General features: G+C 45.7%; 1 protein-coding gene across 12 annotated transcripts in view; it reads left to right on the top strand.

Annotated features, from left to right (window-relative positions):
* Positions 1-27,748, top strand: part of RPGRIP1 (RPGR interacting protein 1) — a 92,918-nt gene that overhangs the window by 34,056 nt on the left and 31,114 nt on the right. For 4 of the 12 annotated variants that reach the window (XM_070053919.1, XM_070053918.1, XM_070053917.1 and 1 more), the window contains 13 exons: positions 1,634-1,657; positions 3,110-3,256; positions 3,702-3,775; positions 13,008-13,153; positions 17,134-17,294; positions 18,942-19,085; positions 19,537-19,654; positions 23,571-24,023; positions 24,191-24,342; positions 24,776-25,118; positions 26,314-26,498; positions 26,804-27,007; positions 27,361-27,496. In XM_070053919.1, coding sequence (XP_069910020.1) covers positions 1,634-1,657; positions 3,110-3,256; positions 3,702-3,775; positions 13,008-13,153; positions 17,134-17,294; positions 18,942-19,085; positions 19,537-19,654; positions 23,571-24,023; positions 24,191-24,342; positions 24,776-25,118; positions 26,314-26,498; positions 26,804-27,007; positions 27,361-27,496 — 2,287 coding nt within the window. Of the gene's footprint in view, positions 1-1,633; positions 1,658-3,109; positions 3,257-3,701; positions 3,776-12,854; positions 13,154-17,133; positions 17,295-18,941; positions 19,086-19,536; positions 19,688-23,570; positions 24,024-24,190; positions 24,343-24,775; positions 25,119-26,313; positions 26,499-26,803; positions 27,008-27,360; positions 27,497-27,748 lie in introns of those variants that run through there. The other 8 variants (XM_070053920.1, XM_070053926.1, XM_070053922.1 and 5 more) reach the window with 7 other exon arrangements.

Genomic DNA, 27,748 nt, shown 5'->3' with positions numbered 1-27,748 from the left:
GAATACCAGGTGACTAATACAGCCTTCCATAGGCAGGGTATAAGGGACACAAGAGTCCAGAGGTACCTGAGCAGAGTAGGTGACTACTGCAGGGGCCCAGAGGAAGCAGGTGGAGGTCCTGATAAGGCAATGAGAGGCCTGCAGAGGAAGAGATGGGGGAAGGCTCCGGAAGTTGAAGAATGGGCTTTCTCACTACAGGGGAAGGAGTAAGGGACAGAGACATGACCGGTGACTCCGGTTTTCTCCTTTGGTTGATGAGACGATGGTGGTGTCAGGCACTGAGGTTGGGTCCAGCTACTTTTAACATTGTACATGGTACGTCCACTCCGATACAGGCTATAGCATCTTGATGGGACCAGACCTATGCTTTGCAAAGATTTACGCATATACTTGAGTCTTGATCTGACTGATTCTAGTAGCATTTACAGAATGTGGAAATATGGGAAAGATGAATTTAAAGTTGTATTGGCAAATGGCTATTTTTGCAGAATTGGATTTTTAAAAAAATTCATCTCCATTTCTGCATTGTATTAAAGGAAAAAAGAAGGGCCGGCACCATGGCTCACTTGGCTGGTCCTCCGCCTGTGGCGCCGGAATCCCATATGGGCCTCGGGTTCTGATCCCTGTTGCTCCTCTTCCAGTCCAGCTCTCTGCTGTGGTCCAGGAAGGCAGTGGAGGATGGCCCAAGTGCTTGGGTGGCTGCACCTGTGTGGGAGACTGAGCGGGGGTGGGGGAAAGCGCCTGGCTTCTGGCTTTGGATCGGCCTAGCTCCGGCCTTAGCGGCCATTTTGGGGGTGTACCAATGGAGGGAAGACCTTTCTCTGTCTCTCCCTCTCACTGTCTATAACTCTACCTGTCAAATAAAAAAAAATTGAATTTCCTTACCTTTGTTAGTCATGGTAAACACTGGTAAAGATGACTAACATGGTGAATTCTTTACTACTTTTTAAAATGTAGATTTGACTATTTGTTTTCCTTTCACTTTTCTAGTTAATGCCTTTTCATACAGATGCTAAAATAATTTTACATTCTCTTAGTCCCTTGGTGGTAAAATAGTGTCCACTTTGCAGTCTCCTGGGCTGGGTTAGAGTTCTGCCTCTGCCTCTTGGTAGCTATGTCATTCTCAGCAACTGACTTAGTTCTCGGAGCTTTGGTCTTCTCTAAAGTTTAGATAATAATACCTATGTCCCAAACTTGCTGCAAGAGTTAACTGAGGTGATACAGATGAAATAATGAAGCATATAATGAAAAAACATGTAGCAGTAATTGATCAACTAGTAGTCGCGTTGATTATTGTTTTCTCTGAAACTGGAAAGCTTTTTTTTGACAGGCAGAGTTCATTTCTAAAGCATACTGCATAACAGAGAATGTTTAGTTTGAGATTAAATATTTTTCTTAGCTAATCTACTAAAGACCATGAAAATCTGAATAAATGACCCTTTATTCTTTTTAAAGAAGTGATGTGATTTTGCTGATGTGATTGTGCAGTCATTGTAAACAGTTACACAAATTGGCATGGCTTGTGGGATTTTTTTATACTGTCTTTTAAAACATTAAACATTTGTGTTATATCAATAAACATCATACATCATGAAATTGCTAAAAAAGTAAAATAATTCTTTCTTTCTTCCAGGCATATGAAACCTTGCTCCAGAAGGTACTTAAGAATGATTGAGTCTGTTTCTTTAAGAGGTTTTTGTCTTTCTTTTTTAAGATTTATTTAATTTATTTGAAAGGCAGAGGTAGAGAGAGAAGAGACAGAGACAGATCTTCCATTTCCAGCTCACTCCCCAAGTGGCTGCAATGGCCTGGCTGAAGCCAGGAGACAGGAGCTTCTTCTAGGTCTCCCACATTGGTGAAGGGACTTGAGCACTTAGGCCATCCTCTGCTGCTTTCCCAGGTGTATTAGTGCGGAGAAGGATCAGAAGTGGAGCATTTGGGAATCTGGTGCCCAAATGCTATGCCAGCATTGTAGGTGGTGGCTTAACCTACTCCACCACAACTCGAGCCTCGAGTCTGTTTCTTACTGATTGGAATGATCAAGCCCAAAGAAACTCATTTATCTCTGAGTAACATAATACTAGAATTTAGCCAACTAAATCAAAGTTACTGTGTAATAGTTTCTAAAAGTCAAATTATATCACTATTACCAGAAGATATTTATTGCACTGGCCTCAAAAATTGAAATTTGAGATCTGAGTGGAGAAATATTTGGACTGGTGTTTCTTAGCCTTTTGCTAGGGCAAATTATCACTCAAAAATTTCTAACAGTTTCTTCTCCCATGTGTGAGGTGGTGAGGCATAACAGTTGTTGGAGATTTTCTGATATTAAATATTTCACTGGTCTGCAGGTGAGGTTGGTTGAGTGCCCATGATTAAGAGTCACTGAGTCAGGGTGCAGGAGGTTAAAGCCCTGGCCTGCAGCACTGATTCCTATATGGGTGCTGGTTGGAGTCCAGGTTGCTGCACTTCCCATCCGGCTCCCTGCTAACGCACCTGGAAAAATGGCAGAGGATGGCTCAAGTCCTTGGGCCCCTGCACACATATGGGAGTCCTGGAAGAAGCTCCTGGCTCTTAGTTTTGGGTTGCTATTTCGGGCGTGAACCAGCGGATGGAAGACCTTTCTATTTCTCTGTTTCAACCTCTCTCTGTAACTCTTTCAAAAAAGTCACTGAGCCAGAGTTCCAAGGCCATAACTGGGCTCCCCTAAAGCTAGAGCTAGCACTGTCACATCCCTACATGCAAAGGGATGAATAGATAATCATAGAAGCTTATCAAATAGCTTAGAAAGGGCAGCTTTGGAAGTTGGGACTTAAAGGGTTAATTTGAACCTTGGGAAATGTAAGGCTTCAATGCTGAGTTACAGTTGCCCAGAATGACAGCCCTTCCTACCAGGGAAATTATTCTCTCAAAGAAGTGCTAAGGTGGAAATCAAGGTCAGCTTACAGTGCAAAGGCAACATACTATTAATGCCATTCTTTGTGACATCCACTAGGGAATGCTCAGGTGTGGGTGTGTGTGTTGGGGGTGGGGGTGGGGGAGGACTGGTCGATAGAGAACACACCTGTGAGTGATCTGACTGTCCCAGAGCAATTTCCTTTTGTCCCAGAACCAGGGAATCTTAGGTGCAGCTCATGATGCCCTTCTCACCCAAGTGAATGAGCTCAGGGCAGAGCTAACAGAGGAGAGCAAGAAGGCTGTGAGCATGAAGAGCCAACTGGAAGATGTGTCCATCCTGCAGATAACTCTGAAGGAGGTAAATAGTTACATTGGAAGATGACTGCTACATTCCAGCTTCAGAGATGTGAAAATGTGCATCTTAGCAACAATATAGGTATTTCATGTTTTCGAAAGAGGCTCCACTTAGTCAAATTATCTGCTTCAGATTACATCACTAGGGAGAAAGCTGGGATTTATACTGTTCTCCAAAGTCCTTGCTCTTCCATAAGGGTCAGTCTGTTCTCTAACAATAGAAACCTGGATACCATGATAACTTCAGAGAAGCCTCATTCATTCCAATAAATGTTTCTAGCTCACATGGAATCAATTAAAGTCCTTTAAGTTGACTGGCTCCTTGTAAACTTAGAAAATGGGTATAGAAAAGCTTTTACCCAAAGCCTGTCTTACAAAAGAAAAAGGGCCATTTGTGCAAGGCAACAGGTTTGTAAATTGTACCTCAAGGACTCTATTGTTATTCTTAGTTTCAGGAGAGAGTTGAAGATTTGGAAAAAGAACGAAAATTGCTGAATGACAATTATGACAAGCTCTTAGAAAAGTGAGTACCAACTTAGGGTCTCGGAGCATTTTTTGCTATAATGGGCAGTATGAGAAAGTGTCTTACAAATTTTAACACAACATCTAACAAATAATATGAGAACTGGGACTCACTTATTATATAAATCGGGACCATTTTTTGAGAATTTAACATTACCTAGTAAAATGTCAAATATTAAGATTTTTTTAAAGAAATTCTATTTTAAGGATTAAATAAAATCCTCTTATGTGCAAAGATATCTATGTAATAAGAATGTTGATAACTTCATTGGTTAAAAAAAGTACCTAAACTTGGATTTATGGAGGATTAATTAAATAATTCATGTTGCATTCTCACAGTGGAGTGCTAGGCAGATGTTAAAGAGAAGTAGGTGGGGGGCCAGCACTGTGGCGCAGTGGGTAAAGCCACCACCTGCAGTGCCGGCATCCCATATGGGTGCCAGTTCGAGACCCGGCAGCTCCACTTCTAATCCAGCTCTCTGCTGTGGCCTGGGAAAGCAGTGGAAGATGGTCCAAGTCCTTGGGCCCTTGCACCCGCATGGGAGATGTGGAAGAAGCTCCTGGCTCCTGGCTCCTGGCTTCAGATCGACGCAGCTCTGGCCATTGTAGCCAATTGGGGAGTGAACCAGTGGATGGAAGACCTCTCTCTCTGCCTCTCCTTCTCTCTCTACACTGTAACTCTGACTTTCAAATAAAATACATAATGCCCAATCCACTTTTAAGAATTAAGCCTAGTGGGAAGACATCAGGGCAGCTGGGTTTTATGACTCACTCTGGCTCCTGATTCTAGCTTCCTGATAATGCAGACCCTGGGAACCAGCTGGCAACCATGTAGGAAACAAGGATTGAGGAAACCTGGTTTCTGGTTTTAGCCTGGCCTCTTGTTGCCCACTGCAGATATGTGTGAAGTGAACCAGTGGAACTATGTTTTCTTTCACTCTCTCTTTCTATTTCTCCTACCTCGAATAAATACATAAAACTCTTAAAGTCAATTGATATTGTTTAAAAGAAAAGCTGCAAAATTGTTAACCCTGCCCCAGTTAATGTTTAATGTATACATGGATTCAAATTTTTTTAATTTTAAGTTATACAAATTTCATGTATTTCATATATACAGATTTAGGGATATAGTGATACTTCTACCCTACCCTCCCTCCTGGATCCACAAATTGTTAATGAGATGAGAAGATTAGAGTAGGGCAAAGGGACTATCTTCACTCTTATTCTGTATACGTCTGTGTTGTTGTAGTTTTTCCACAATGAGCATATATACTTGTGATAATTTTTTTTAATTTTTAATTTTTTTATTTTTATTTTTTTGACAGGCAGAGTGGACAGTGAGAGAGAGAGTCAGAGAGAAAGGACTTCCTTTGCCGTTGGTTCACCCTCCAATGGTCGCCGCGGCTGGCGCACCACACCGATCCGATGGCAGGAGCCAGGTACTTATCCTGGTCTCCCATGGGGTGCATGGCCCAAGCACTTGGGCCATCCTCCACTGCACTCCCAGGCCACAGCAGAGAGCTGGCCTGGAAGAGGGGCAACCGGGACAGAATCCGGCGCCCCGACCGGGACTAGAACCCCGTGTGCTGGTGCCGCAAGGCAGAGGATTAACTTGTGTTAACTTTTAAAAGTGTCTTTTTGCTTACAAAATTATTTATGGGGCTGGCACCATGGTGTAGTAGGTTAATCTTCCGTCTGCAATGCCAGAATCCCATGTGGGTGCTGTTCTAGTCTCGGATGCCCCTCTTCCAATCCAGCTCTCTGCTATGGCCTGGGAAAGCAGTAGAAGATGGCCCAAGTCCTTGGGCCCCTGTACCCACTTGGAAGACCCAGAAGAAGCTCCTGGCTTCAGATCAGCTCAGCACAGCTGTTGCAGCCAACTGGGGAGTAAACCAGCAGATGGAAGACCTCTTTCTCTCTGCTTCTCCTTCTCTCTGTGTAACTCTTTCAAGTAAATCTTAAAAAAAATTGGAGTTTTTTTTTTTTTTTAAGATTTATTTATTTGAAAATCAGTGACACAGAGAGAAGAAGAGGCAGAGAGAGAGAAAGAGAAAGAGAAAAAGAGAAAGAGAGGTGTCTTCCATCCACTGGTTCACTCCCCAATTGGCCACAACGGCCAGAACTATGCCGATCCAAAACTAGGAGCCAGGATGCGAACCACAGCCAGGACTCGAACCAGTGCCCATATGGGATGCCGGCACTGCAGGTGGCAGCTTTACCCGCAATGCCACAGCACTGGCCCCAAGAATTTGTTGTTCTTTAAATATCTGGTAGAATTCAGTAATGAAGCCATTGGTCCTGGGCTTTTCTTTGCTGGGGTGTGTGTGTGTCTTTATTATTGATTAAACTTCCATCTTGGTTATTGGTCTGTTTAGGTTTTCTGTGTCTTCATGCTCAATTTAGGTAGGTTGTATGTATCTAGGAATCTGTATGCTTCTTCTAGGTTTCACCCTTTGTGGTATACAGCTCTTTGTAGTGATTTCTGATGGTTCTTTTTATTTTTGTGGTGTCTGTTGAAACATCTTCTTTTTCACTAATTTTATTAATTTGGATATTCTTCCTCTTCTTTTTTCATTAGTTGGGCCAATGATATATCAATTTAAAAAAAATTTTTTTCAAAAAACCGGCATTTTATTTTGCTGATCTTTTGTAATTTTTTGTTTTTCACTTTTGTTCTCTAATTTTAAGTATTTCTTTTCTCCTTCTAGTTTTGGGTTTTGTTTGCTGCTTTTCTAGGTCCTTGAGATGCATTGATAGTTCATTTATTTTTCCCCTTTCTTGATGTAGGCACCAATTTTTTTTTTTTTTTTTTTTTTTGACAGGCAGAGTGGACAGTGAGAGAGAGACAGAGAGAAAGGTCTTCCTTTTTGCCGTTGGTTCACCCTCCAATGGCCGCCGCGGCCGGCGCGCTGCGGCCGGCGCACTGCGCTGATCTGATGGCAGGAGCCAGGAGCCAGGTGCTTTTCCTGGTCTCCCATGGGGTGCAGGGCCCAAGCACCTGGGCCATCCTCCACTGCACTCCCTGGCCACAGCAGAGGGCTGGCCTGGAAAAGGGGCAACCGGGACAGAATCCGGCGCCCCGACCGGGACTAGAACCCGGTGTGCCGGCGCCGCTAGGCGGAGGATTAGCCTAGTGAGCCGCGGCGCCGGCCCCAATTTTTTTTTTCTTTTTTTTTTTTTTTTTTGACAGGCAGAGTGGACAGAGAGAGACAGAGAGAAAGGTCTTCCTTTTGCCATTGGTTCACCCTCCAATGGCCGCCGTGGCTGGTGCGCTGTGGCTGGCACATGGCGGTGATCCGAAGCCAGGAGCCAGGTGCTTCTCCTGGTCTCCCGTGCGGGTGCAGGGCCCAAGGACTTGGGCCATCCTCCACTGCACTCCCGGGCCATAGCAGAGAGCTGGCCTGGAAGAGGGGCAACCAGGACAGAATCCGGCACCCCGACTGGGACTAGAACCCGGTGTGCCGGCACTGCAAGGCGGAGGATTAGCCTGTTGAGCCACGGCGCCAGCAATAGGCACCAATTTCTATAAACTTTCCTCTTAATACTGTTTTTGCTGTATCCCATAAGTTTTGATATCTTGCATTGCCATCTTCATTTGTTTCCAGGAATTTTTTTGATTTTTTGATTTCTCCAGTGACCAGTGTTAATTCAGGTGCATGTTATTCATTCTCCATGTGTTTACATCTATTCTAGAGAGTCCTGAGTTGTTAATTTCCAGCTTCATTCCATTGTGGTTAGAGAAGATGCATGGTATGATTTTGGTCTTTTGTTTGTTTGTTTGAATTTGCTTAGACTTGTTTTACGGCCTAGCATGTGGTCTATCCTAAAGAAAGTTCCACGCACTGGTGAGAAGAATGTGTATTCTGCATCTGTAGGATGAAAGGTTCTTTAGGCATCTGTTAGAATTAGTCAACACTATAGAATAAATGAACCTATTTCCTTGCTGATTTTCTTTCTGGTTGTGATCTGTCGCTGCTGAAAGTGGGCTATGGAAGTCCCTCATTACTACTGTATTTAAGTCTGTGTCTCCCTATAGATCCACTAACATTTGTTTTAAATAGCCAGGTGCTCTGTAATTGGGTGCATATACATTTACTATAGTCACATCTTCCTGTTGAATTGATTCCTTAATTATTACATATTGCCTTTTGTGTGTGTGTGAGTGTTAAAGTCTGTTTTGTCAAATATTAAGGCTACACTAGCTCTTTTTAGGTTTCTTTAGCATGGAATACCTTTTTCCATTCTTTCACTTTTAGTCTGCACGTATCTTTGTTGGTGAGATGTGTTTCTTATAGGCAGCAAATAGATGGCTTTTGTTTTTTTAATCCCTTCAGCCAGGTTCTCTCTTTTAACTGAAGAGTTCAGGCTATTTACATTGAAGGTGACTTGATAAACAATGACTTGACCCTGCCATTTTTCCATAAATATTCCTATTGTTTACTTTGATTTCCTTTGTACTTTTACTGGGAGATCTCTGCCTTCACCTTCTTTCATAGTGATGACCATGTTTCTGTGTGCAGCACATCCTGAAGCATCTTTTGTAAGGCTGGATGGGTGAAGACAGATTTCTTTCAGTTTCCATTTGTTATGGAAGGTCTTTATTTCACCTTCATTTGTAAATGAGAGCTTTGCAGGGTGCAGTATTCTGGGTGGACAGTTTTTTTTTTCTCTTAATACTTGGAATATACCTCGCCATTCTTCACTAGCCTATAGATTTCTGATGAGAAGTCAGCTCTGAGTCTAATTGGAGATCCTCTGAAAGTAACCTGGAGTTTCTCTCATGCCCACTTTAGAATCATTTCTGTATGTTTTACTGTGGAGAGTTTGACTACAATGTGTCGTTGTGAATATCTTTTCTGGTCATGTCTGTTAGGAATTGTATGTGCTTCCTGTACTTGGGTATCCCTCTCTTTGTGCAAATTTGGTATGTTTTTTGTAATTATTTCACTAAAAAAGCCTTCTAATCCATTCTCTTTCCACGCATTCAGGAGTTCCTAAGACCCTTATGTTGGGCTGTTTGATAGTATCCCATAAATCTCTGACACTGCTTTTTAGTTTTCTTCTTTTTTGTTTTTTGGTCTGACTATAAAATTTCCAGATTTTTCTTTTCCTTTTTTTTTTTTTTAAGATTTATTTATTTGAAAGAGTTACACAGAGAGAGAAGGAGAGGCAGAGAGAGAGGTCTTCTATCCAATGGTTCACTCCCCAACTGGCCACAATGACTGGAGCTGAGCCGATCTGAAGCCAGGAGCCAGAAGCTTCTTCTGAGTCTCCCAAACAGGTGCAGGGGCCCAAGGATTTGGGCCATCTTCTACTGCTTTCCCAGGCCATAGCAGAGAGCTGGACTGGAAGAGGAGCAGCCGAGACTAGAACTGGTGCCCATGTGGGATGCCAGCACTGCAGGCCGTGGCTTTACTCGCTATGCCACAGTGCCAGCCTCAGATTTGTCTTCTAACTTGGATATTCTTTCTTCCGCTTCACTGAGTCTATTAAGACTTTCTACCATATTTCTTATTTGTTCTATAATTCTTCATGTCTAATATTTGTCTTGATTTCTCTTTAAAATTTCAATTTCATGGGAAATTTTCATTCATGTATGGATTTCTCTTAGTTCATAAATTTGCTTCTGAGTAATCCTTTCTTTTAAAATCCATTTCTGGCACTTTTTCAATCTCTTCATCTTCACATTTTAGTATTGAAGAGTTGTGTTCCTTTGGGGGTGTCATGTTGTCTTCTTTGTTCCTGTTTCTTGAATTGCTGCAATAATTATTCGGCATTTGTGGTGATACTTGTTGGTTTTTTATTTTCCCCTGTGATGTCTTTTCTCTTTGAACTATGTGCATTAGGAGTGTCTGCTTTTTCAGTGAATACCCTGAGGTGTCTGCTGGGTGCAGCCAGGGAGCTCTATTCTGTGTTTCAGAGTAAGGAGAGTGTCTAAGTTGAGCATGGTAATTTTTTTTCCTTTCCTGTCCTAAAAGGTGACCAATGCCTGGGCACTAGCCCCAGTGGGTACAGTTTTCATCTGCGTTGCCACAGAAACCACACAATGGATCTGTGCAGTCCTCTGTGTGAGCACAGATCCTGCAGCATTGACCCTCACCAGGGAATCGGGGAGCCCTGAACATGTGGAACTGCCCACAGTTACTGCCCAAAGTCCCAGCCACACCCTGTGCCCTCCTATGCAGCCACAGTGCTTTCACAGTCCCAGCACACAAGCCTCCCACAGTCACCAGAGCCCAGCCCCTTGTCAGTTCTCCCAGCCAGACTCGGGCATCTCCTCTGGGCTGGTTGCTAGGCAGGCAGACACAAGCTGGCACAGCTGTTGCTTACATCCAAAATGGCCCCCACCCTCTCTCGGCTAGTTAGAGGATGCTGGTGCTGGGTTGTCGGAGACCGAGAAATGTGCCCCCATCCTTTTCCCTCTAGGTTGGCGGGTACACTGTCCCCCACAGGGCTCTTGCCAGGCACTTCCCGCAGCTTTATTGCCAGAGGCTTGGGCTGCTTCAGTCTGGTCTTGCCTCACTCTAAAGCTGGTGCTAAGGCTCTTGGCTGCTGGGGTCCTGAGTAGTGCAAGACACCAACATAGGTCCATGGTGTCCCTCTAATTTGCATGGCATTTCCTCTGCTGTTTTCTCCCTTACGCGTCCCAGACACTGCTGCTAGGTAGATTTGAAGTTTGAACTAGTCACCCTGTAACAACATACATTTATCATGAGACATCCAGAAGTGAAACAGGTGTGCAATCTCCACTTTGCCTTAATGTTTACAATTCAGGAGCAGGAGTTTAGCCTTGAGGTTAGAATGCTGGTTAAGTCACCTGCAACTGCCTGCCTTCAGTTCCTAGCTCCAGCTCCCGACTCCTATCCTTTTTCTTAACTTATTTGAAAGGCAAAGTTAGAGAGGGAGAGACAGAGAGATATCAATTTTCCATCTGCTGGTAACTCCCCAAATGGTCGCAACTGCTAGACTTGGGCCAGGCTGAAGCCAACAGCCAGGATCCTCTTCTGGGTCTTTCCTTATGGGTGGTAGGGGCCCAAGCACTTGGGCCATCTTCCACTGCTTTCCCAGGCACATTAGCAGCGAGCTGGATTGGATGTGGAGCAGCCAGGACTCAAACTGGTGCTCATATGGGATGGTGGCAGCTTAACCTGCTGTGCCACAACACTGGCTGCCTAAGTGTTATCTTCTTTAAGATATTAGATATCTTAGATATTAGATATCTGTGGCTCTAGCCCGGGTTGGGGTACCAGATTCTGTCCCGGTTGCTCCTCTTCCAGTCCAGCTCTCTGCTGTGGCCCAGGAAGGCAGTGGAGTGTGGGGAGCAACTCAGACTAGACTAAGTTACTGGAATTAAGACCTATTCTATGCATCTGCTCTCCCGCAATATGGCGCTGGGAGAGGAGTAAACAACTTCTACACAGCTGCCTCTCGCCAATTTGACTGATGAGCTGCAGGAGCTGATCTTGCTCCTGATTGGAGGAGAGCAGCGTGCTTGGCGTGTGGGTAGCAGAGTTGGGATTGGTGGAAGAGGACTATAAAGGAGGAGAGAGATAACATGCACCAGGAACATCCGGATAACATCTGAGCAGCCCCCGAGAGAGCCGGCCGGCGGTGTGCCGCTCCCCTGCGGAAGTGGGGAAAGTGGCAGGGGGAGCCGCCCTTCCACTGAGGTGGAAGGGTTGGCAGCCAACCCGGGAAGGACCAGCAGCAAACCCAGGAAGGGCCGAGCAGACAAAAGAACAGCGCAGGGTCTAGTGTCGTTCCTCCGCGAAGAGGGGGAGCGACAGTGGAGGATGGCCCAAGTGCTTGGGCCCTGCACCCACATGGGAGACCAGGAGGAAGTACCTGGCTCTTGGCTTTGGATCGGCGCAGTGCGCTGGCCGCAGCGGTCATTGTGGGGGTGAACCAATGGAAAAGGAAGACCTTTCTGTCTCTCTCACTAACTCTGCCTGTCAAAATAAATAAATAAATAAAGAATGGTAGGAACCTAATTACTTGAACCATCACCACTGCCTCCCAGCACCCCTGCATTAGCAAGGAGCTGGAATCAGGAGCCAGTGTTGGGAATTGGCTTATTTATTTTGAGAGATGGAGTTACAGCCAGAGAGAGGGAGAAACAGAGAAAGGTCTTCTATCCACTGGTTCACTCCCCACATGGCTGCAACTGCTGGAGTTGGGCCGATCAGGAGCCACGAGCTTCTTCCTGGTCTCCCACGCAGGTGCAGGGGCCCAAGCTGTTGCACCATCTTCTGCTATTCTAGGCCATAAGCAGAGAGCTGGATCAGAAGAGAAGCAGCTGGGACATGAAGCAGTGCCCATATGGGATGCTGTAGCCACAGAGGCTCAGCCTACTATTCCATAATGCCAGCCCCAGCTCATAGTTTTTAAAAATAAAAGGGCCTCTGACCTAGTTAAAGGCAGCAGGACTGGAAGATTTTATTGGGGTGTCCTAGAAACAACATGGCGAAATGAAGGCATGTGAAGATTATCCATTTTGTTGGCCTTTGTGGCAGACACCATTATTTACCAACCTGTTCTCTTCATCACTCAGAATATTCTTTTTGGGTCATCATGTGATATATGATGAGAAGGCGCTAAGGTACACTCCTACTAGCCTAGGCACATTATTCACACCATACTTATTAAAGTGATAGGGAAAAACTCTAAGTGGAAGTAATTGGCTCTCAATGTCATTTCATCATGTAAATGGCAAGTTCTGACTGTGCTTGATACTGAATGAGCCTGCAACTATGGAGTGGGAAGCAGAGTTATTGAAAAGTTTAGGTCCTATCCATAGAGGATTAACTTATAATTTAGTTCAAAGGAAAGTGTTCTCCAAACTAGTGACTGATAAAAGTAGATGAATGAGGTGAGAAGAGGAAGATTTTGTTCCCTATTGCTAATCCAGCAGGCCTGAGAATGTGTTGGTTCATGGTTACCTGCCCAAAGAAAGCCATGGTGCTGGGGAAGTTCCTTGGGAAATGGATGTGACTTGGTTTATGCTCAGTGAGATGCTTGAGACCTACACAGAAGTGATACTGAGCAACTCCTCTGAGGGACCCAGAAGTTCCAAGGCAGTTGGTAAATGACAGTTACAAATAAAGCAAGGGCAGAAGAAAACATGTAGGGAAATGAAAGGTGAACCAGGCCCAGGAGATGCTGAAACTGGGTAATAAAGACTTAGAATCACACACCTTTGAGTATCCATTTGACAACTGGCTTGCCATTTTCAGCATGCTGGAGAGCAGTAGCCAAGCTCACTGGAACGGTGAGCCCACAGGAGAACAGCTACGGCAGCAGGTTTCTCAGTTGCAGGATCAGCTGGATGCTGAGCTGGAGGAGAAGAGAAAAGTCTTACTTCAGCTATCCCAAGAGAAAGGTAGGTCAGGCCCTGGAGGGCGCTCTCAGATGTAGCGTTCTTTACGTCTGCCTTTGGATAAGGGAATTTTTGTCATCATTGTCCCATTCTCCCACACACACACTCCTTCCTGATCCTGTTCTTTTGTGGGCCACAGATAACCAGAATAAGAGCACTGGCAATTAGGTCAGATTGATGCTTAGGAAAACGTGATGCCTAATGTACCATGCATGTTTTTTCCATGTAATGTCTTCCCATTTGGAAGGGTGCCATTGTTTTTTAATATCTAAGTGTGTATTTGAGAGACTGAGAAAGCGAGAATGCATGTGTTCTCCCATGCCCTGGTTCAGTCCTCACATGATTGGGGCTGGGCCAAGCCAAAGCCAGGAACTAGGAACTCAAAGTCTCCCACATGGGTGGCAGGAATGCATTCACCTGAGCCCGTCACTTACTGCCTTCCAAGGATGCGTATTGCCAGGAAACTAGAATTGAGAGCTAAACAGGGGTATCAAGCTCAAGTGCTCTGTTGTGGAACTTGGGCATCTTAACTGCTACGCTGAATGCCTGCCCTGAAAATGCTGATTTTTTTTTGTTTGTTTTTATTTTTTGACAGGCAGAGTTATACAATGAGAGAGACAAAGTTCTTCCTTTTCCGTTGGTTCACCCCCCAAATGGCTGCTACGGCCAGCGCGCTGTGCCGGTCTAAAGCCAGGAGCCAGGTGCTTCCTCCTGGTCTCCCATGCGGGTGCAGGGCCCAAGCACTTGGGCCATCCTCCACTGCACTCCCGGGTCACAGCAGAGAGCTGGACTGGAAGAGGAGCAACTGGGACAGAATCCGGCGCCCCAACTGGGACTAGAACCCGGTGTGCCGGCACCGCAGGCAGAGGATTAGCCTAATGAGCCATGATGCCGATTGAGTTTCAAAAAAAAAAAAAAAATATTTAAAAACAGAGTTACACAGAGGAGAGGCAGAGAGAGACAGACAAGTCTTCCATCCGATGGTTTACTCCCCAATCGGCCACAAAGGCCAGAGCTATGCCGATCCAAAGCCAGAAGCTTCTTCTGGGTCTCCCACATGGGTGCAGGGGCCCAAGGACTTGAGCCATCTTCTGCTCTCCCAGGCCATAGCAGAGAGCTGAATGGGAAGTGGAGCACCCACATGGGATGCTGGTGCTTCAGGCCAAGGCGTTAACCTACTGAGCCACAGCGCTGGCCCCAAAGGTGCCAATTTTTAACTCAATGTTTTTCTTTCTTTAAAAATTGGGGCTGGCTCTGTGGCATGGCAGCTAAAGCCACCACTTGCAGTGCTGGCATCCCATATGGGTTCTGGTTTGAGTCCCAGCTGCTTCACCTCTGATACAGCTTTCAGCTCTTTACTATGTCCTGGGAAAGCAGTGGAAGATGGCCTTTGGTTCCCTACAGCCACGTGGAAGACCTGGAAGAAGCTCCTGGCTTCAGAATGGCCCAGTTCCTGCCATCTGGGGAATGATCCAGCAAATGGAAGACCTCTCCCTCTCTTTCTGCCTCTCTTTAACTCTACCTTTTAAAGGCAGAATTAGATCTTCCATCCCTGGTTCACTCCCCAAATGGCAATCTGAAACTAAGAGCCGTGAGCACCTTCCAGGTTTCCCACGTGGGTGCAGGGGCCCACTGCTTTCCCAGGCACAATAGCAGGGAGCTGGATTGTAAGTAGAGCAACTGGGACTCGAACTGGTGCCCATAAAAAATGCCTTTGTAGCAGTTGGCAGCTTCACCTGCTACAGCACAGCTCTGGCTCCTATTTATTATTTGAAAGGCAGAGTTAGAAGGAGAGACAGAGGCCTGTACCGTGGCTTACTTGGCTAATCCTCTGCCTGCGACACCAGCATCCTGGGTTCTAGTCCTGGTTGGGGCGCCAGGCACTAGTCCCAGTTGCTCCTCTTCCAGTCCAGCTCTCTGCTGTGGCCCAGGAGGGCAGTGGAGGATGGCCCAAGTCCTTGGGTCCCTGTACCCGCATGGGAGACCAGGAGGAAGCACCCGGCTCCTGGCTTCAGATCAGCGCAGTGCTGGCTGTGGCAGCCATTAGGGGAGTGACTCAACAGAAGGAAGACCTTTCTCTCTCTCTCTCTCTCTCTCTCTCTCTCTCTCTCTCTAACTCTGCCTGTCAAAAAATAAAAATAATAAAAAATAAAAAGAGATCTCCCATTAGCTGGTTCACTCTGCAAATGGCCTCAATGACCAGGGCAGGGCCAAGCCAAAGCCAGAAGCCCAGAGCCTCTTCCAGGCCTCCCAATTGGGTACAGGGGCCCAAGGGCCAAGCCATTCTCTGCTGTTCTCTCAGGTGCACTAGCAGGGAGCTGGAGTGGAAGTGGAACAGTGGGGTCTTGAACTGGTGCCCATATGGGATGCTGGCATCGAAGGTGGAAGCTTAACCTACTATGCCACAGTGCTAGCCCCTAACTCAATATTTTTCAACATCCATTTTATTAATTGAATGTATTGAAAATAGATTTTGCTGTCACTTATTATGCTCATCCTTTCAGAGGTAAATAGAAGGCATCTTTCTCTTAGCACTCATGTGATATTGAGCGGCAAATTACCACTCTTGGTTACCACCACCATTTCACCCTGTCTTTCTTCCTGCCATATTGCAGAAGATAATTATTCATAAGGTTTTTGGATACTGTCATAAAGACTCTCATCTTACTACTGTTTCCTAGCCTGGACCTTGATATTTAGTCTTAACAGGTTCCAGTATATTCACATAGGAGCGAGAAGGAAAAGAAGCATGGCATCAATAAAACATGAGGCAGGGGCCGTTAAAGCATAATGCTTAGCATATGCAAAGGATCCTGTAGTTTGTAGGAAGTACAAGTGAAGTCTAAAAACAAATCTTTGTTTGAAAGAAATTGTGCCATCTCCTGGTTCTCGCCCCAAATGCCTCCATTGGCCTAAGTCAGGAGCTAGGAACTCAGTCTTGGTCTCCCACATGTGTGGTAGGGACCTGTGTGTTTGAGCCATCATCTGCTGCATGCCAGAATATGCATTAGCAGGACACTGGAATTGAGACAGAGCTGGGATGCAAACCTAAGCACTCTGATATGGAATATGTGTGTACCAAGCAGCATTTTAACCACTAAGCCAAACAAATGTTGCACCACTGAAGTCTTATAAAAAGATTAGGGGCAATCTAATTTAAACCCTTCTCTAATGTTTGATGATGAAATGATCTACACACTAACTACTGACCACATTCCTTCCCTGAAAAACACATGTGCATGCACACACACACACACACGGAAATGTCCATCTGCCCTGCAGGATGGGTACATATGGAGGTGGCTGCCCAGGGAACCAGTTGCCTACAAGTCACCCTGATGTGGGGGGGAAGTGGCTGTTTGGTTGGTGCTGTCAGAAAGTTTACATTGATGTAGTCAGTCATGTGACCCTGTTTTTGTTTTGGTGGTGTTTCTACTTCCAGTCTAGAGTGTACTGCAGGTGTTTTGTTTTCAGAGAGCATGTTATCACCTCATTTTACTGGGTCAATAAACTAGAGGCCTTTTGTGGAAATAAGAAAAAAAATTGGAGGGGCAAGCAGTGTGGTACAGGGGGTTAGGCTGCCACTTGGGATGCCCACAGTGCATAGTGGAATGCCTGGGATGGAGTCCGGCTTCTGCTCTGCTCTAACTTCCAGCTGGTGCACACCCTGCAAGGCAGCAAATGATGGCCTGAGTATTTGAGTTCCTGCCACCCACATGGGAAACTTGGATGGAGATCCTGGCCCAGCTCTTACTGCTGAGGTTATTTGGGGAATGGACCAGCGGATGGAAAGTGTCTTTTTCTGTCTTGGTCTCTCTGCCTTTCAGATAAATACATCTTAAATATTTTTAAGTTACTTTTCTCAGAAAATTATAAAATGAGTTAAACCTCAGTGGGAAAGTTTAATTTGCTTTTGATCCAATTCTGACCATGGTTACCAATAACTACAGAATTTCAACTTTCTGAAATTTTTTTTCTTCCAGCTGAAAATGAAGATCTGAAGCTTGAAGTAACCAACATGCTTCAGAAGCATAAACAGGAAGTGGAAATCCTCCAAAAGACAGCCACGCTTGCCCAAATTCCTGACAGGCAGTCGGAGCCAGCTATTCACCTAGCTGTATTCCAAGAGACCGCTCAGATCGAGGTAAGCAACAGTCCCCTGAACAAATGAGTCCACTCTGGCAAATATCCTTAGGAAAGATGGAGAGATTAGAAAACTGGTATTTTATCTTGTTAGGGACAATCTGGGGAAGGATATAAAAATGTTGAGAGTAGAGAAAGTTTGAGCTCCACACATTTCCCAGTCCTTCATAGCTAATAAAATTTAGAATCTGGGAAGAAGCATTTGGCCTAGCGGTTAAGAATCTGGATAAGGGGGCTGGTGTTGGGCATAGCGGGTGAAGCCACTGCCTGAGATTCCAGTATCCCATATAGGCACTGGTTCGAGACCTGGCTGCTCCACTTCAGATCCACCTCCTTGCTGGTATCCCTGGGAAAATAACAGAAGATGGCCCATGTTCTTGGGCCCCTGCACCCGTGTGGGAGACCTGGAAGAAGCTCCTGACTCCTGACCAGCCCCGGACATTTGGGGAGTAGACCAGTGGGTGGAAGATATCTGTCTCTGTCTCTCTCAACAACAGGCCGGCGCCATGGCTCACTTGGTTAATCCTCTGCCTGCGGCGCTGGCATCCCATGTGGGCACAGGGTTCTAGTTCTGGCTGCTCCTCTTCCAGTCCAGCTCTCTGCTGTGGCCCGGGAAGGCAGTGGAGGATGGCCCAAGTGCTTGGGCTCCTGCACCAGCATGGGAGACCAGGAGGAAGCACCTGGCTCCTGGCTTCAGATCGACATAGCTCCAGCTGTGGTGGCCATTTGGGGGGTGAACCAACGGAAAAGGAAGACCTCTCTCTCTCTCTCTCTCTCTCTCTCTCTCTCTCTCTCACTGTCTAATTCTATCAAATAAAAAAATTAAAACAGCAACAACAACAAAAAACTTGTTAAGATGCCTGATTTCACATCTCAGTACCTGGGTTCAATTCCCAGCTTCAGCTCCTACTCCAGCTTCCAACTCTGCTGCAGTTCCTGGGAGGCAAGAGTGGAGGCTCAAGTAGTAGGGTTCCTGCTGCCCACATGGGAGACCTGGATTGAGTCTTTAGCTCCTGGCCTTAGCTCTGCCCAGCCCTGACCATTGTGGGCATTTGGGGAATGGTCCAGTGCATGGGATCTCCCTATCTACCCCCACCCCACCGCGCCCTCTCTCAAATTAAAAAAAAAAAAAAAAAGTAAGGTCTTTTTCAGGACTTGAAGTGCTCTTCTGAAGAGCAAACAGCCACTAGAAGCTGTGACCTCTCTTCACTCCTGCTACTGAAGATGAGGAGTAGGGAAGACAGCACTTGAGAAGTAATACAAGTCCTCTTTTTAAATTTTATTTATTATTTGAAAGGCAGAGTTGCAGAGAGGCAAAGAAAGAGAGAAGTCTTCCATCCACTGGTTCACTCCCCAGATGGCTACAATGGCTGGAGTTGTGCCGATCAGCAACTGGGTCATCTTCCACTGCTCTCCCAGGCCATAACAGAGAGCTGGATTGGAAGTGGAGCAGCCAGGACTTGAACCGGCACCCATATGGGATGCCATAACTGCAGGTGGTGGCTTTGCCCACTATGCCACAATGCTGGCCCTACACATCTTTTTTTATGTTTTGGCATCTTATTGCTATCGGCAATTGCTTTATGAAGAATAGTTATTACAATCTCTCTCATTTATATTCCCTTTTCCAATGTGTTCTCCTCTATAGCCCAGTGAGCAAAAAATCCAAGAAGAAAAGAAACTCTGCCAGTTGTTAAGTGAGTTGCAAATATCGCATGCAGAGACCACGTTGGAACTGGAAAAGACTAGAGACATGCTTATTCTGCAGCGCAAAATCAACGTGTGTTATCAGGTGCAAGAAGAGATGGTACAGCAAGGGTTGGAAAGCTGGGCACTTGGAAACCATTCCCAAGACTGGGGATGAAGCAACACTTTTGTTTCCAGGGCTGATGCCGGATAACACGCTGTCCTAGGCAAACACAGGAGGCACTAACTATGGGGGAACTTGAGGGCTTGTGTGTGCCACGGCACCTTGGCACTAGAAGGGGGCCAGCTAATGGCAATGGCAAATGTGAACCTTCTGAGTTCAACTTCTGGCAGTTCAAGGAGCTTGCTACTCTGACACTAATAGCTCAAGAAGTCCTAGAGCAGTCTGGGAGAAGCCCAGGGATTTTTCTAGGGGAAGAATCTGCCGTACTAAGGAGCTAGTGAGTCATCTTGACGCAGCAAGTTCCACTTTTTTATCTGGGCCCTTTGGAACTGGGTCACTGAGATAGAAAAGTTCAGACATTATTTTGTTTCAGGAGGAACTGGAGGCAATGATGACAAAAGCTGATAATGAAAACAGAGATCACGAAGAAAAACTGGAGAGGCTGACTCAACTCCTAGACATCAAGAACAACCGTATCAAGCAGCTGGAAGGTATTTTAAGAAGCCATGGCCTTCCAACATCTGGCAAGTCTTAGTACCTTGTTCTCCTCATCCTGGTACCCTGCACACAGCTCATGCCTGTGTTCCTCTCTGTGTACCGTGTAGTTGCCTCTCATGGCCATTGCAGGCCACTGACCCCTCCTACTCTTTATCTCATCATCTTGTTTTAACATAGGGTTAGCAGCTTCCGTCCTTCCATCATGTCAGTGTGTTGTCCTGATTTCTCCACACAGGCTCACCAGGGCCCAGCAATGGTTTTTAGGGGATTGATTCTGTTTTGAGAATTGGAGAGTGTTGCTGTTGGCCCTCAAGGTGGTATATTGTACTTGCTTGCTCTCTTCTCTGTCAGCCCAAGCCTGTAAAGCTTCGTCACTCAATCCTCCTCATCCTTTTCCTTGAGGCTCTTGGGAAAAAAAAAATCTCTAGAATCTTTATTACAGTTTGAGGATGTCAACGGTGACATGGCAGCAATGAGTTGCTGCAAGTTGTTCATTTTGTATTTCCTGTATTTAGTACAGCCGCTGCTGACCAGGTTCTGGTGTCAACCTTGTATGTTAGGTGGGGAACATCCAGCCTGGAGGCCATAGAAGGCCCATGAGATCACTTGGTCTGGCCCTACCAAGGTGACCTCAGACAGGAATTGAAGTTCAGTAAATCTGTGACAGGCTCATTTTTAAGTTGATAATTTTATATGGCCCACAAATGATGTTCTAAGTATCCATATGGCCCTTGGCAGAAGAGATTCCCCACCCCTGTTGCATGTCAAGAAACTTGGCTTTTTATATTCACTGGTGTGAAATCTGACTCTCATTAACCAAATTAACCAGAGACATTTAAATCGGAATGTTTTTATTGTATAATAGTTGTTATTCCATTGTTGCCATGAGAGTATTTGGAACTACGGTTGAGGGCAGCCCTGTCTCTAGCAAGAAAAGTCATAAGTAGGGTTCTTAGTATACATGAAGCTGGAATAAAAGGAGAGGAGTCTTCTCTGGGTCATGGTTTTTCCAAGCCAAGGTGAGTCTGACAAGGTCACTACCATATAACAAAGGAAATTCTCCCTTGGAATGAAACTCTTATATCCTTCAGCTTCAAGGTCTTTGTCCCAAGACAGTGCAGAATAACTACTTTTACCTATTTCTTTTTTTTTTTTTTTTTTTTTTTTTTTTTTGACAGGCAGAGTGGACAGAGAGAGAGACAGAGAGAGAAAGGTCTTCCTTTTGCCGTTGGTTCACCCTCCAATGGCCGCCGCTGCAGCCGGCGCACCGCGCTGATCCTGGCAGGAGCCAGGAGCCAGGTGCTTTTCCTGGTCTCCCATGGGGTGCAGGGCCCAAGCACCTGGGCCATCCTCCACTGCACTCCCTGGCCATAGCAGAGAGCTGGCCTGGAAGAGGGGCAACCGGGACAGAATCCGGCGCCCCGACCGGGACTAGAACCCGGTGTGCCGGCGCCGCAAGGTGGAGGATTAGCCTATTGAGCCACGGCGCCGGCTCTACTTTTACCTATTTCTAAAGATTCATTTGCTTTAACTTGCCATTGTTTGATTACTGGTAAGGCTTAAGAGCTTTTCATGTGCTTAACAGCTATTTGAATTATTTCTTTCGAGAATTGGCTGTTTTTGTCTTTTGCTCATTTATTAACAGTATTTAAGTTCTTTTTGTGGTGAGACTATTAACCCTATGTCATATAAAACACAATTTTAAATATACTGTATTTAATTATATCAGTCTTATGAATTAAGAAACCATTAGTCATGTCTGTGTTCCTTCTTTTTCTTTTGAACCTGAAGACATTTTGATGTATCCAGAACATTTTACTCTGCTTTAATAGCCTTTTTCTTTTTTTAAAGATGTATTTATTTATTTGAAAGGCAGAGTTAGAGGGAGAGATAGACAGAGAATCTTCCATCTGCTGGCTCACTCCTTAGTTGGCCGCAACTGCTGGAGTTGGGCCAGGCCAAAGCCAGGAACCAGAAGCTTCATCCAGGGCTCCCACACGGGTGCAGGGGCCCAGGCACATAAGCCATCTTCTGGTGCTTTCCCAAGCGCATTATGAGGGAGCTGGATCTGAAGTGGAGCAGCCGGGACTCAAACTGGAACCCATGTCCAATGCTGGTGCCACGTGTGGCGGCTTTACCCACTATGCCACAGTGCCAGACCCTGCTTTAACTTTTTTTTTTTTTCAAAGTTTTTTTATTTGAAACACAGAGTTAAAGAGACACAGAGGTAGAGAGGGGTCTTCCATCTGCTGGTTCACTTCCCAGATGGCCGCAATGGCCAGAGCTGTGCCAGTCAGGAGCCAGGAGCTTCTTCCGGGTCTCCTAACGTGGATGCAAGGGACCCAGGGAGTTGGGCCATCTTCTACTGCTTTCCCAGGTCATAGCAGAGAGCTGGATTGGAAGTGGAGCAGCCGGGACTCTAACTAGCATCCATATGGGATGTCGGCACTGCAGGCAGCAGCTTTACCCACTACTACACAGTGCTGGCCCCTGCTTTACCTCTAAAAATAGGACCTTCAAGGTGTGGGCATTGTGGCACAACAGATTAAGCTGCCTCTTGGGACATCTGCACCCCATATGGCAGTGCCTGGTTCAAGTTTTGGATTCTCTGATCCAGTTCCCTGTGAACGTGTATGCTGGGAGGCAGCAGATGATGGCTGAAGTTCTTGGGTCCCAGCTACCTGAGGGAGTTCCAGACTCCTCGTTTTGGCCTGGCTTGGCCTGAAACTGTTGAGGGTGTTTGGCAAGTGAACCAGTAGATAGAAGATGTTTCTCTCAATCTCTCTTTCTCTTTCTACCTTTCTTTGCTTTTTTTGTTTTTCTAAGGATTGATTGATTTATTTGAAAGTCAGAATTGGATCTGTCATAAGTGGTTCATTCCCCAAATAGCAGCAATGTCCAAGGCTGGGCCAGGCCAAAACCAGGAGGCAGAAATTTCTTCCAGGTCTCTACGTGAGTGCAAGGGCCCGGGGATCTGGGCCATCTTCAGCTCCTTTCCTATGTGTATTAGCTGGGAGTTGGATCAGAAGTGGAGCAGCCGTGACTGGAACCAGCACCCCTGTGGATGCCAGCACTATGGGCAGACTTACCCTTCTGCGCCACAGCACCAGCCCCCCTCTTCCTACCTTTCAAATTTTTTAAAAAATCACTTTTTTTTTTTTTTTTTTTTTTTACAAAAAACAGGACTTTTGCCATCTACGCACTGTGATGACTCAATTACTCCCCAGTTCAAAGCATACTATATTTCATTTTCTGTTAGGTTAGACAGGGATGTTGATGCAGATGTGATACATTGTCTACACATCTTGCATCCCACTGCCAATATTTTCAGCCTCTTTCCAGTAAGTCTCCTCCCACTTTTCACTCCATTGCTCTTCAACTTCAAGGGGACTTTTTGCCTTCTTAGGATGAAACCAAATTTGAACAGAATGAAAAATGACTGGTCTGGCTGGAGAAAGGGAAGCATTTCTTGGTGGGGCCCAGCAGAATGTAATAGAGACTGCATCCATGCCTTGCTATTTTCTTGATAGCTGATAGACCTGACTCTTGGAGAAATATTGACGTTCTGTGTTCCTTATTCCTTCTTCTGAAATTACCGGTTAATTGATACAGCCTTGCTGTAAGCCATAATAATGTAATCTGATGAAATGTGCCACCCAGTGTTTTCCTGAGTTGAGTGTTCCAGTCACTTATTCTGTATCTTCTCTCTAAAGCAGGCTTTGGATCATTTGGTCACCAGAATTCAAAGCTCCTGGTTGTCATTCTAATTGTCTTTCCTTTTAAATCACATAGTCTCTTGAAATATTCACAACTTCGACATCCATGTTTTTCTTCTTCTTTCCAACCTTCTTTCCTCTAAGGAAGAGCTCCCGACCCTTTAATGGATAGACAGTTTTCTGTTCCCTCTAGAGCAGCTCAAAGACATTGCCTATGGCACTCGACAAATGTCAGTAAGTCTAAAAACCCTGCCTGCCCTTGGAGATGAGGAGAGAGCGGATGTTTCCTTGCTGCGTCAGAGTGACAATCTTTTCGAACTACACATCCACCAGGCCTTCCTGACATCTGCTGCCTTGGCTCAGGCTGGAGACGCCCGCCCTACTACTTTCTGCACCTATTCCTTCTATGATTTTGAAACTCACTGTACGCCACTCTCTGTGGGGCCGCAGCCCTGCTACGACTTCACCTCCCAGTATGTGGTAGAGATGGATTCCCTTTTCCTGCACTACCTCCAAGGGGCTTCAGCCCATCTTGATCTACACCAGGCTGTGGCCAGTGAACACCACACCCTTGCAACCGGATGGATTTGCTTTGACAGAGTGCTAGAGACCGTGGAGAAAGTCCATGGCTCGGTCACACTTACTGGTAAGTAAGTACTATTGGCTTCCTGTAACCCCTGAGACCAATGCAGAATTTTCCTGAGTCTGCACATGCCCTTCTGGTGGCTTCCCATTTTCTTCCTCTGCCTTTATTCTTGGTCCTTGCCACACCCTCTGTATTCTCCATGCCTTTTGCACTTTCTGCTACCCCAGGAGTTGGTGGAGAAGACTTTGGGGTGCTAGAGTACTGGATGAGACTGCACTTCCCCATAGGACGCAGCCAACTGGCATGCAATAAACGAAAGAAGGCCCAGGCCTACCTGTCGGCCAGTGTACCTGGAGCCTGGGAGGCCAAGGAGGATGAGGTGAGATGTCCCCATGCAGCTCAAATGAGCCTAGTCAAAAGCTCATGCGAACAGATCCATCTTCCACTGCCAGTATGTGTTCTGAGTGTGAATGAAAGAAGAAAAACACCACAGCTAGTCCAGATTCTTCCCTTGAGCAAGCTTGAGTTTCAAATGAAACCAAGCCTTGGAGCTGGCTGTCTTTCCTTGCCGTGAACACGGCAGCTTCTGTGTACCACCCTTGAAGATGAGGCCTGAGTGCTAGCATTGCCCTCAAGTGACCACCAGAGCCAGTTTGCAGGGAGGGGAAGGTCATTAGATCTGCCTGCAGCCCAGTCAGGCTAACAGTTCTCAGAGTCCTAGCTCTACCTCACCCGGAGTGGGGTTGGTCCTCACTTACCACGATGATCTTGCTCTGCCCTTTTTCCTCAACCCAAGACCAACATCTTTCCAGTCCAGATCAAAAGCTTGGCAACCTCAGAATGAGCTGCGGATTGAAATCACCAGGTGCTGTGGCCTCCGGGGTCGCCAGCTGGGAACTCAGCCCAGTCCGTATGTCATGTACCGCTTCTTCACCTTCTCCGACCACGACACTGCCATCATTCCAGCCAGTAACAGTCCCTACTTTAGAGACCAGGCTCGGTTCCCCGTGCTTGTCACCTCTGACCTGGATCAATATCTGAGGCGAGAGGCCCTGTCCATCTACGTGTTTGATGATGAAGAGTCAGAGCCTGGCTTGTACCTTGGCCGAGCTCAGGTGCCCTTGCTGCCTCTTGCACAGAACCAATCTGTAAAAGGTGGGAGTTTGAGGTTGTCCCATCTTCATGCCTTTTCCCCAATGTCGTCTCTGTCTTGATTCTACTTTTGTGTACTTGCTTGGAGCAGTCTTAAAATCTACAGAAAGGACTTTAAACTATTGTCAAGAGCTACAGAGCCTCACTTCTTCCATGAAATTGTTGCCTGCTGCTGCTTTTCAGCAACTTGCACAAGTTTCAAGTTGATAGACCAACCCCCCTAAAATCGATACCTCTGTCTCGGAACAAACTAGCATTCTGCAGTGTTTCCCAGTGTTTGTCTTGGCAGGAGGCCTGTTGTTTCTTGATGCATGACTAGCTATTTGATAATAAGTTGTGACCTTCCACTCCCCCATACTTCTCTCAAGTCTTTTAAACATTAGACACAAGTTAGAGACTTCCACATCAGACCATGACAAAGGCAAATTAATTGGATTTATTTTTTCCTCAGTGTAGAGCTCAGCTCCACACTATCTTGTCTTATCTTCATTCCTGGGGTTGTGGGATGCATGTAGGAGAGGTCAGCTCTCTGGCTACAGTCCCAGGAGGGTGAGGCAGGGGTACGCATTCCCTTACTAGGATGTGTGGATTGGTACAGCTGGTGCCAACCATGTTTAACAAGCTTCTGTGTGCTCCAGGAAGTATGTGCTCCTCATCCTGACACTGCTTCAAAAAAGAAAAAAATAATAAGGAAAAAGGAAGGAAGGAAGGAAGGAAAGGTTGACACTTCCACTCACCACTGTGCCAAAGAGGAGAGACAGAGTGAGCTCTCTGCCATTGGTGTTACAAATCGGCAGCCTGACAGTTGGAAAAAGACATCTTGCTTAAGCCTTCTTGGGCTCACTGGAGTATAGATGATGCTTTGCTTGGTATACCTAAGACATAGTAAGCCTTTGATAACAGCAATCATCATACCATCTTATCTCTTGGGTAGGTGACTGATGACAAGCAAGCTGTTTTCCTCTCTACGTCCTTTATCTCTTCCTGAAACCTGTACAGACCCTTCCCTCCCCTGTCACTACACTGCTGTTTTATGTTACTTCTGAATATGTTATCATCCTGATTATTTGGTGGGTATTAATTAGTTACTAACAAAATATGGTGAAATAAAAAGGAGAAAATAGAACTGTACAAGAAATACTCACTTGCCTATTTCATGGGATCAGGTCTTATTAATTAATGTTCATGTGCCTCCCAGGGGATTTTAACCTCACTGACCCTGCAGAGAAACCCAATGGAACTATCCAAGTGCACCTGGATTGGAAGTCACACTACCTACCTCCTGAGACCGTCCTGAAAGCAGAAGCACAGGATGAGGAAAGGGACACCAAGGGTGGTTTAGAGATCTTGTCTGAAGAGGAAAAGCCTGCCTTTCCTCCACAGGTAGCTCTCCAGGACTCCCCAGGTAACAGATCTCTGCCAATCTTGAGCAGATTTGGTGACAGTGTTAGCCTTGGAGTTAAATTCCTTCTGTGAATGTCAGGTGTTATGCAAACTTAACCTCCACCCCTCATAATGCCTGAGACATTGATTGAGCCGAAATCCTGGGTTTTCTTGAGGGGAGGAGAGAGTGAGAGAGAGACTCTTAGCTCTGTGGCAGGAGAAGAATGAAGTCCACTGCAAGTTCACAGATCCCTTTCTTGTGTATCGAGGTCGCCTTGTAAGGCTGTCTCTGACCTTCTGTCCAGAACCAGGTGACATCTGCCGAGATTCCCATTGAAGCTGGCCAGTATCACGTAAAGAGAAAACTTCCTCAGGTGGGAGAAAGAAAGGAAAAGGAACACCAGGTTGCCACCTACTCAAGAAGAAAACATGGCAAAAGAATAGGTGCCCAAGGAAAAAACAGGATGGAGTATCTTAGTCGTAACATCTTAAATGGGAATACGTTGCAAGTAAGAAACCCTGAAGAACTAAAATATGGGTTGTAGTGTCCTCAGGTGTGTTATTCTCAGAGGCAGAAGCAGAAGCAGAAGCAGACACACAAGACAGGCAATAATCATAGCTATCTGTTTCCACAAGCACAAGTAGATTAATGAAGCCCCTGGACTGTTCATTTTCATATAATTTAACTCAGCATATTTTATGCTCTACAATTTATGTTTAGAACCTTAGTATTGTATGTATGTGTATATTTATTTTAAAGCAAATACCACATTATAAAAAGTGAAGAGAGCAAATATATATATATAGAGAGAGAAAACCAAGATGTTACCAGTGATACACTATTGTTTTTCTTACTCTGAAGCAGGTGAACTACACTGAGTTGAAGTTCTCAGGGCTTAAGATCACCGAAGATGATGGTCTTACAAGCCAGCACACAGAGGAGACCATGTCCTCTCAGTCAGCACCGAAGTGCAAGGAATCCCTGCATCCTATAACTGGTATTGTCCTCTCATTTTCCTACATAACCTTAATTACGTTACCAAGCCAGATATTTACCTTTGTCCTTCGTCTTGCAGTGCTAAATCTTTTATGGGAAGCTAGTACACAAGACCCTGGGCCCAATTTCATGTTACAAGTCTAATGGTCAGGCCGACCAATGCTAGAATTCTCAAAGCTAGGTGACTAAGCTGGCTAGTGTTTATAAAATGCTAATTGCTCCAGTCTTGTGAATTACGAAGGAGCATAATTGG

The sequence above is a fragment of the Oryctolagus cuniculus genome, chromosome 12, assembly GCF_964237555.1.
Source record: "Oryctolagus cuniculus chromosome 12, mOryCun1.1, whole genome shotgun sequence".
NCBI classification, from domain to species: Eukaryota; Metazoa; Chordata; class Mammalia; order Lagomorpha; family Leporidae; genus Oryctolagus; species Oryctolagus cuniculus.
This window is presented reverse-complemented; position numbering and strand designations above follow the sequence as displayed.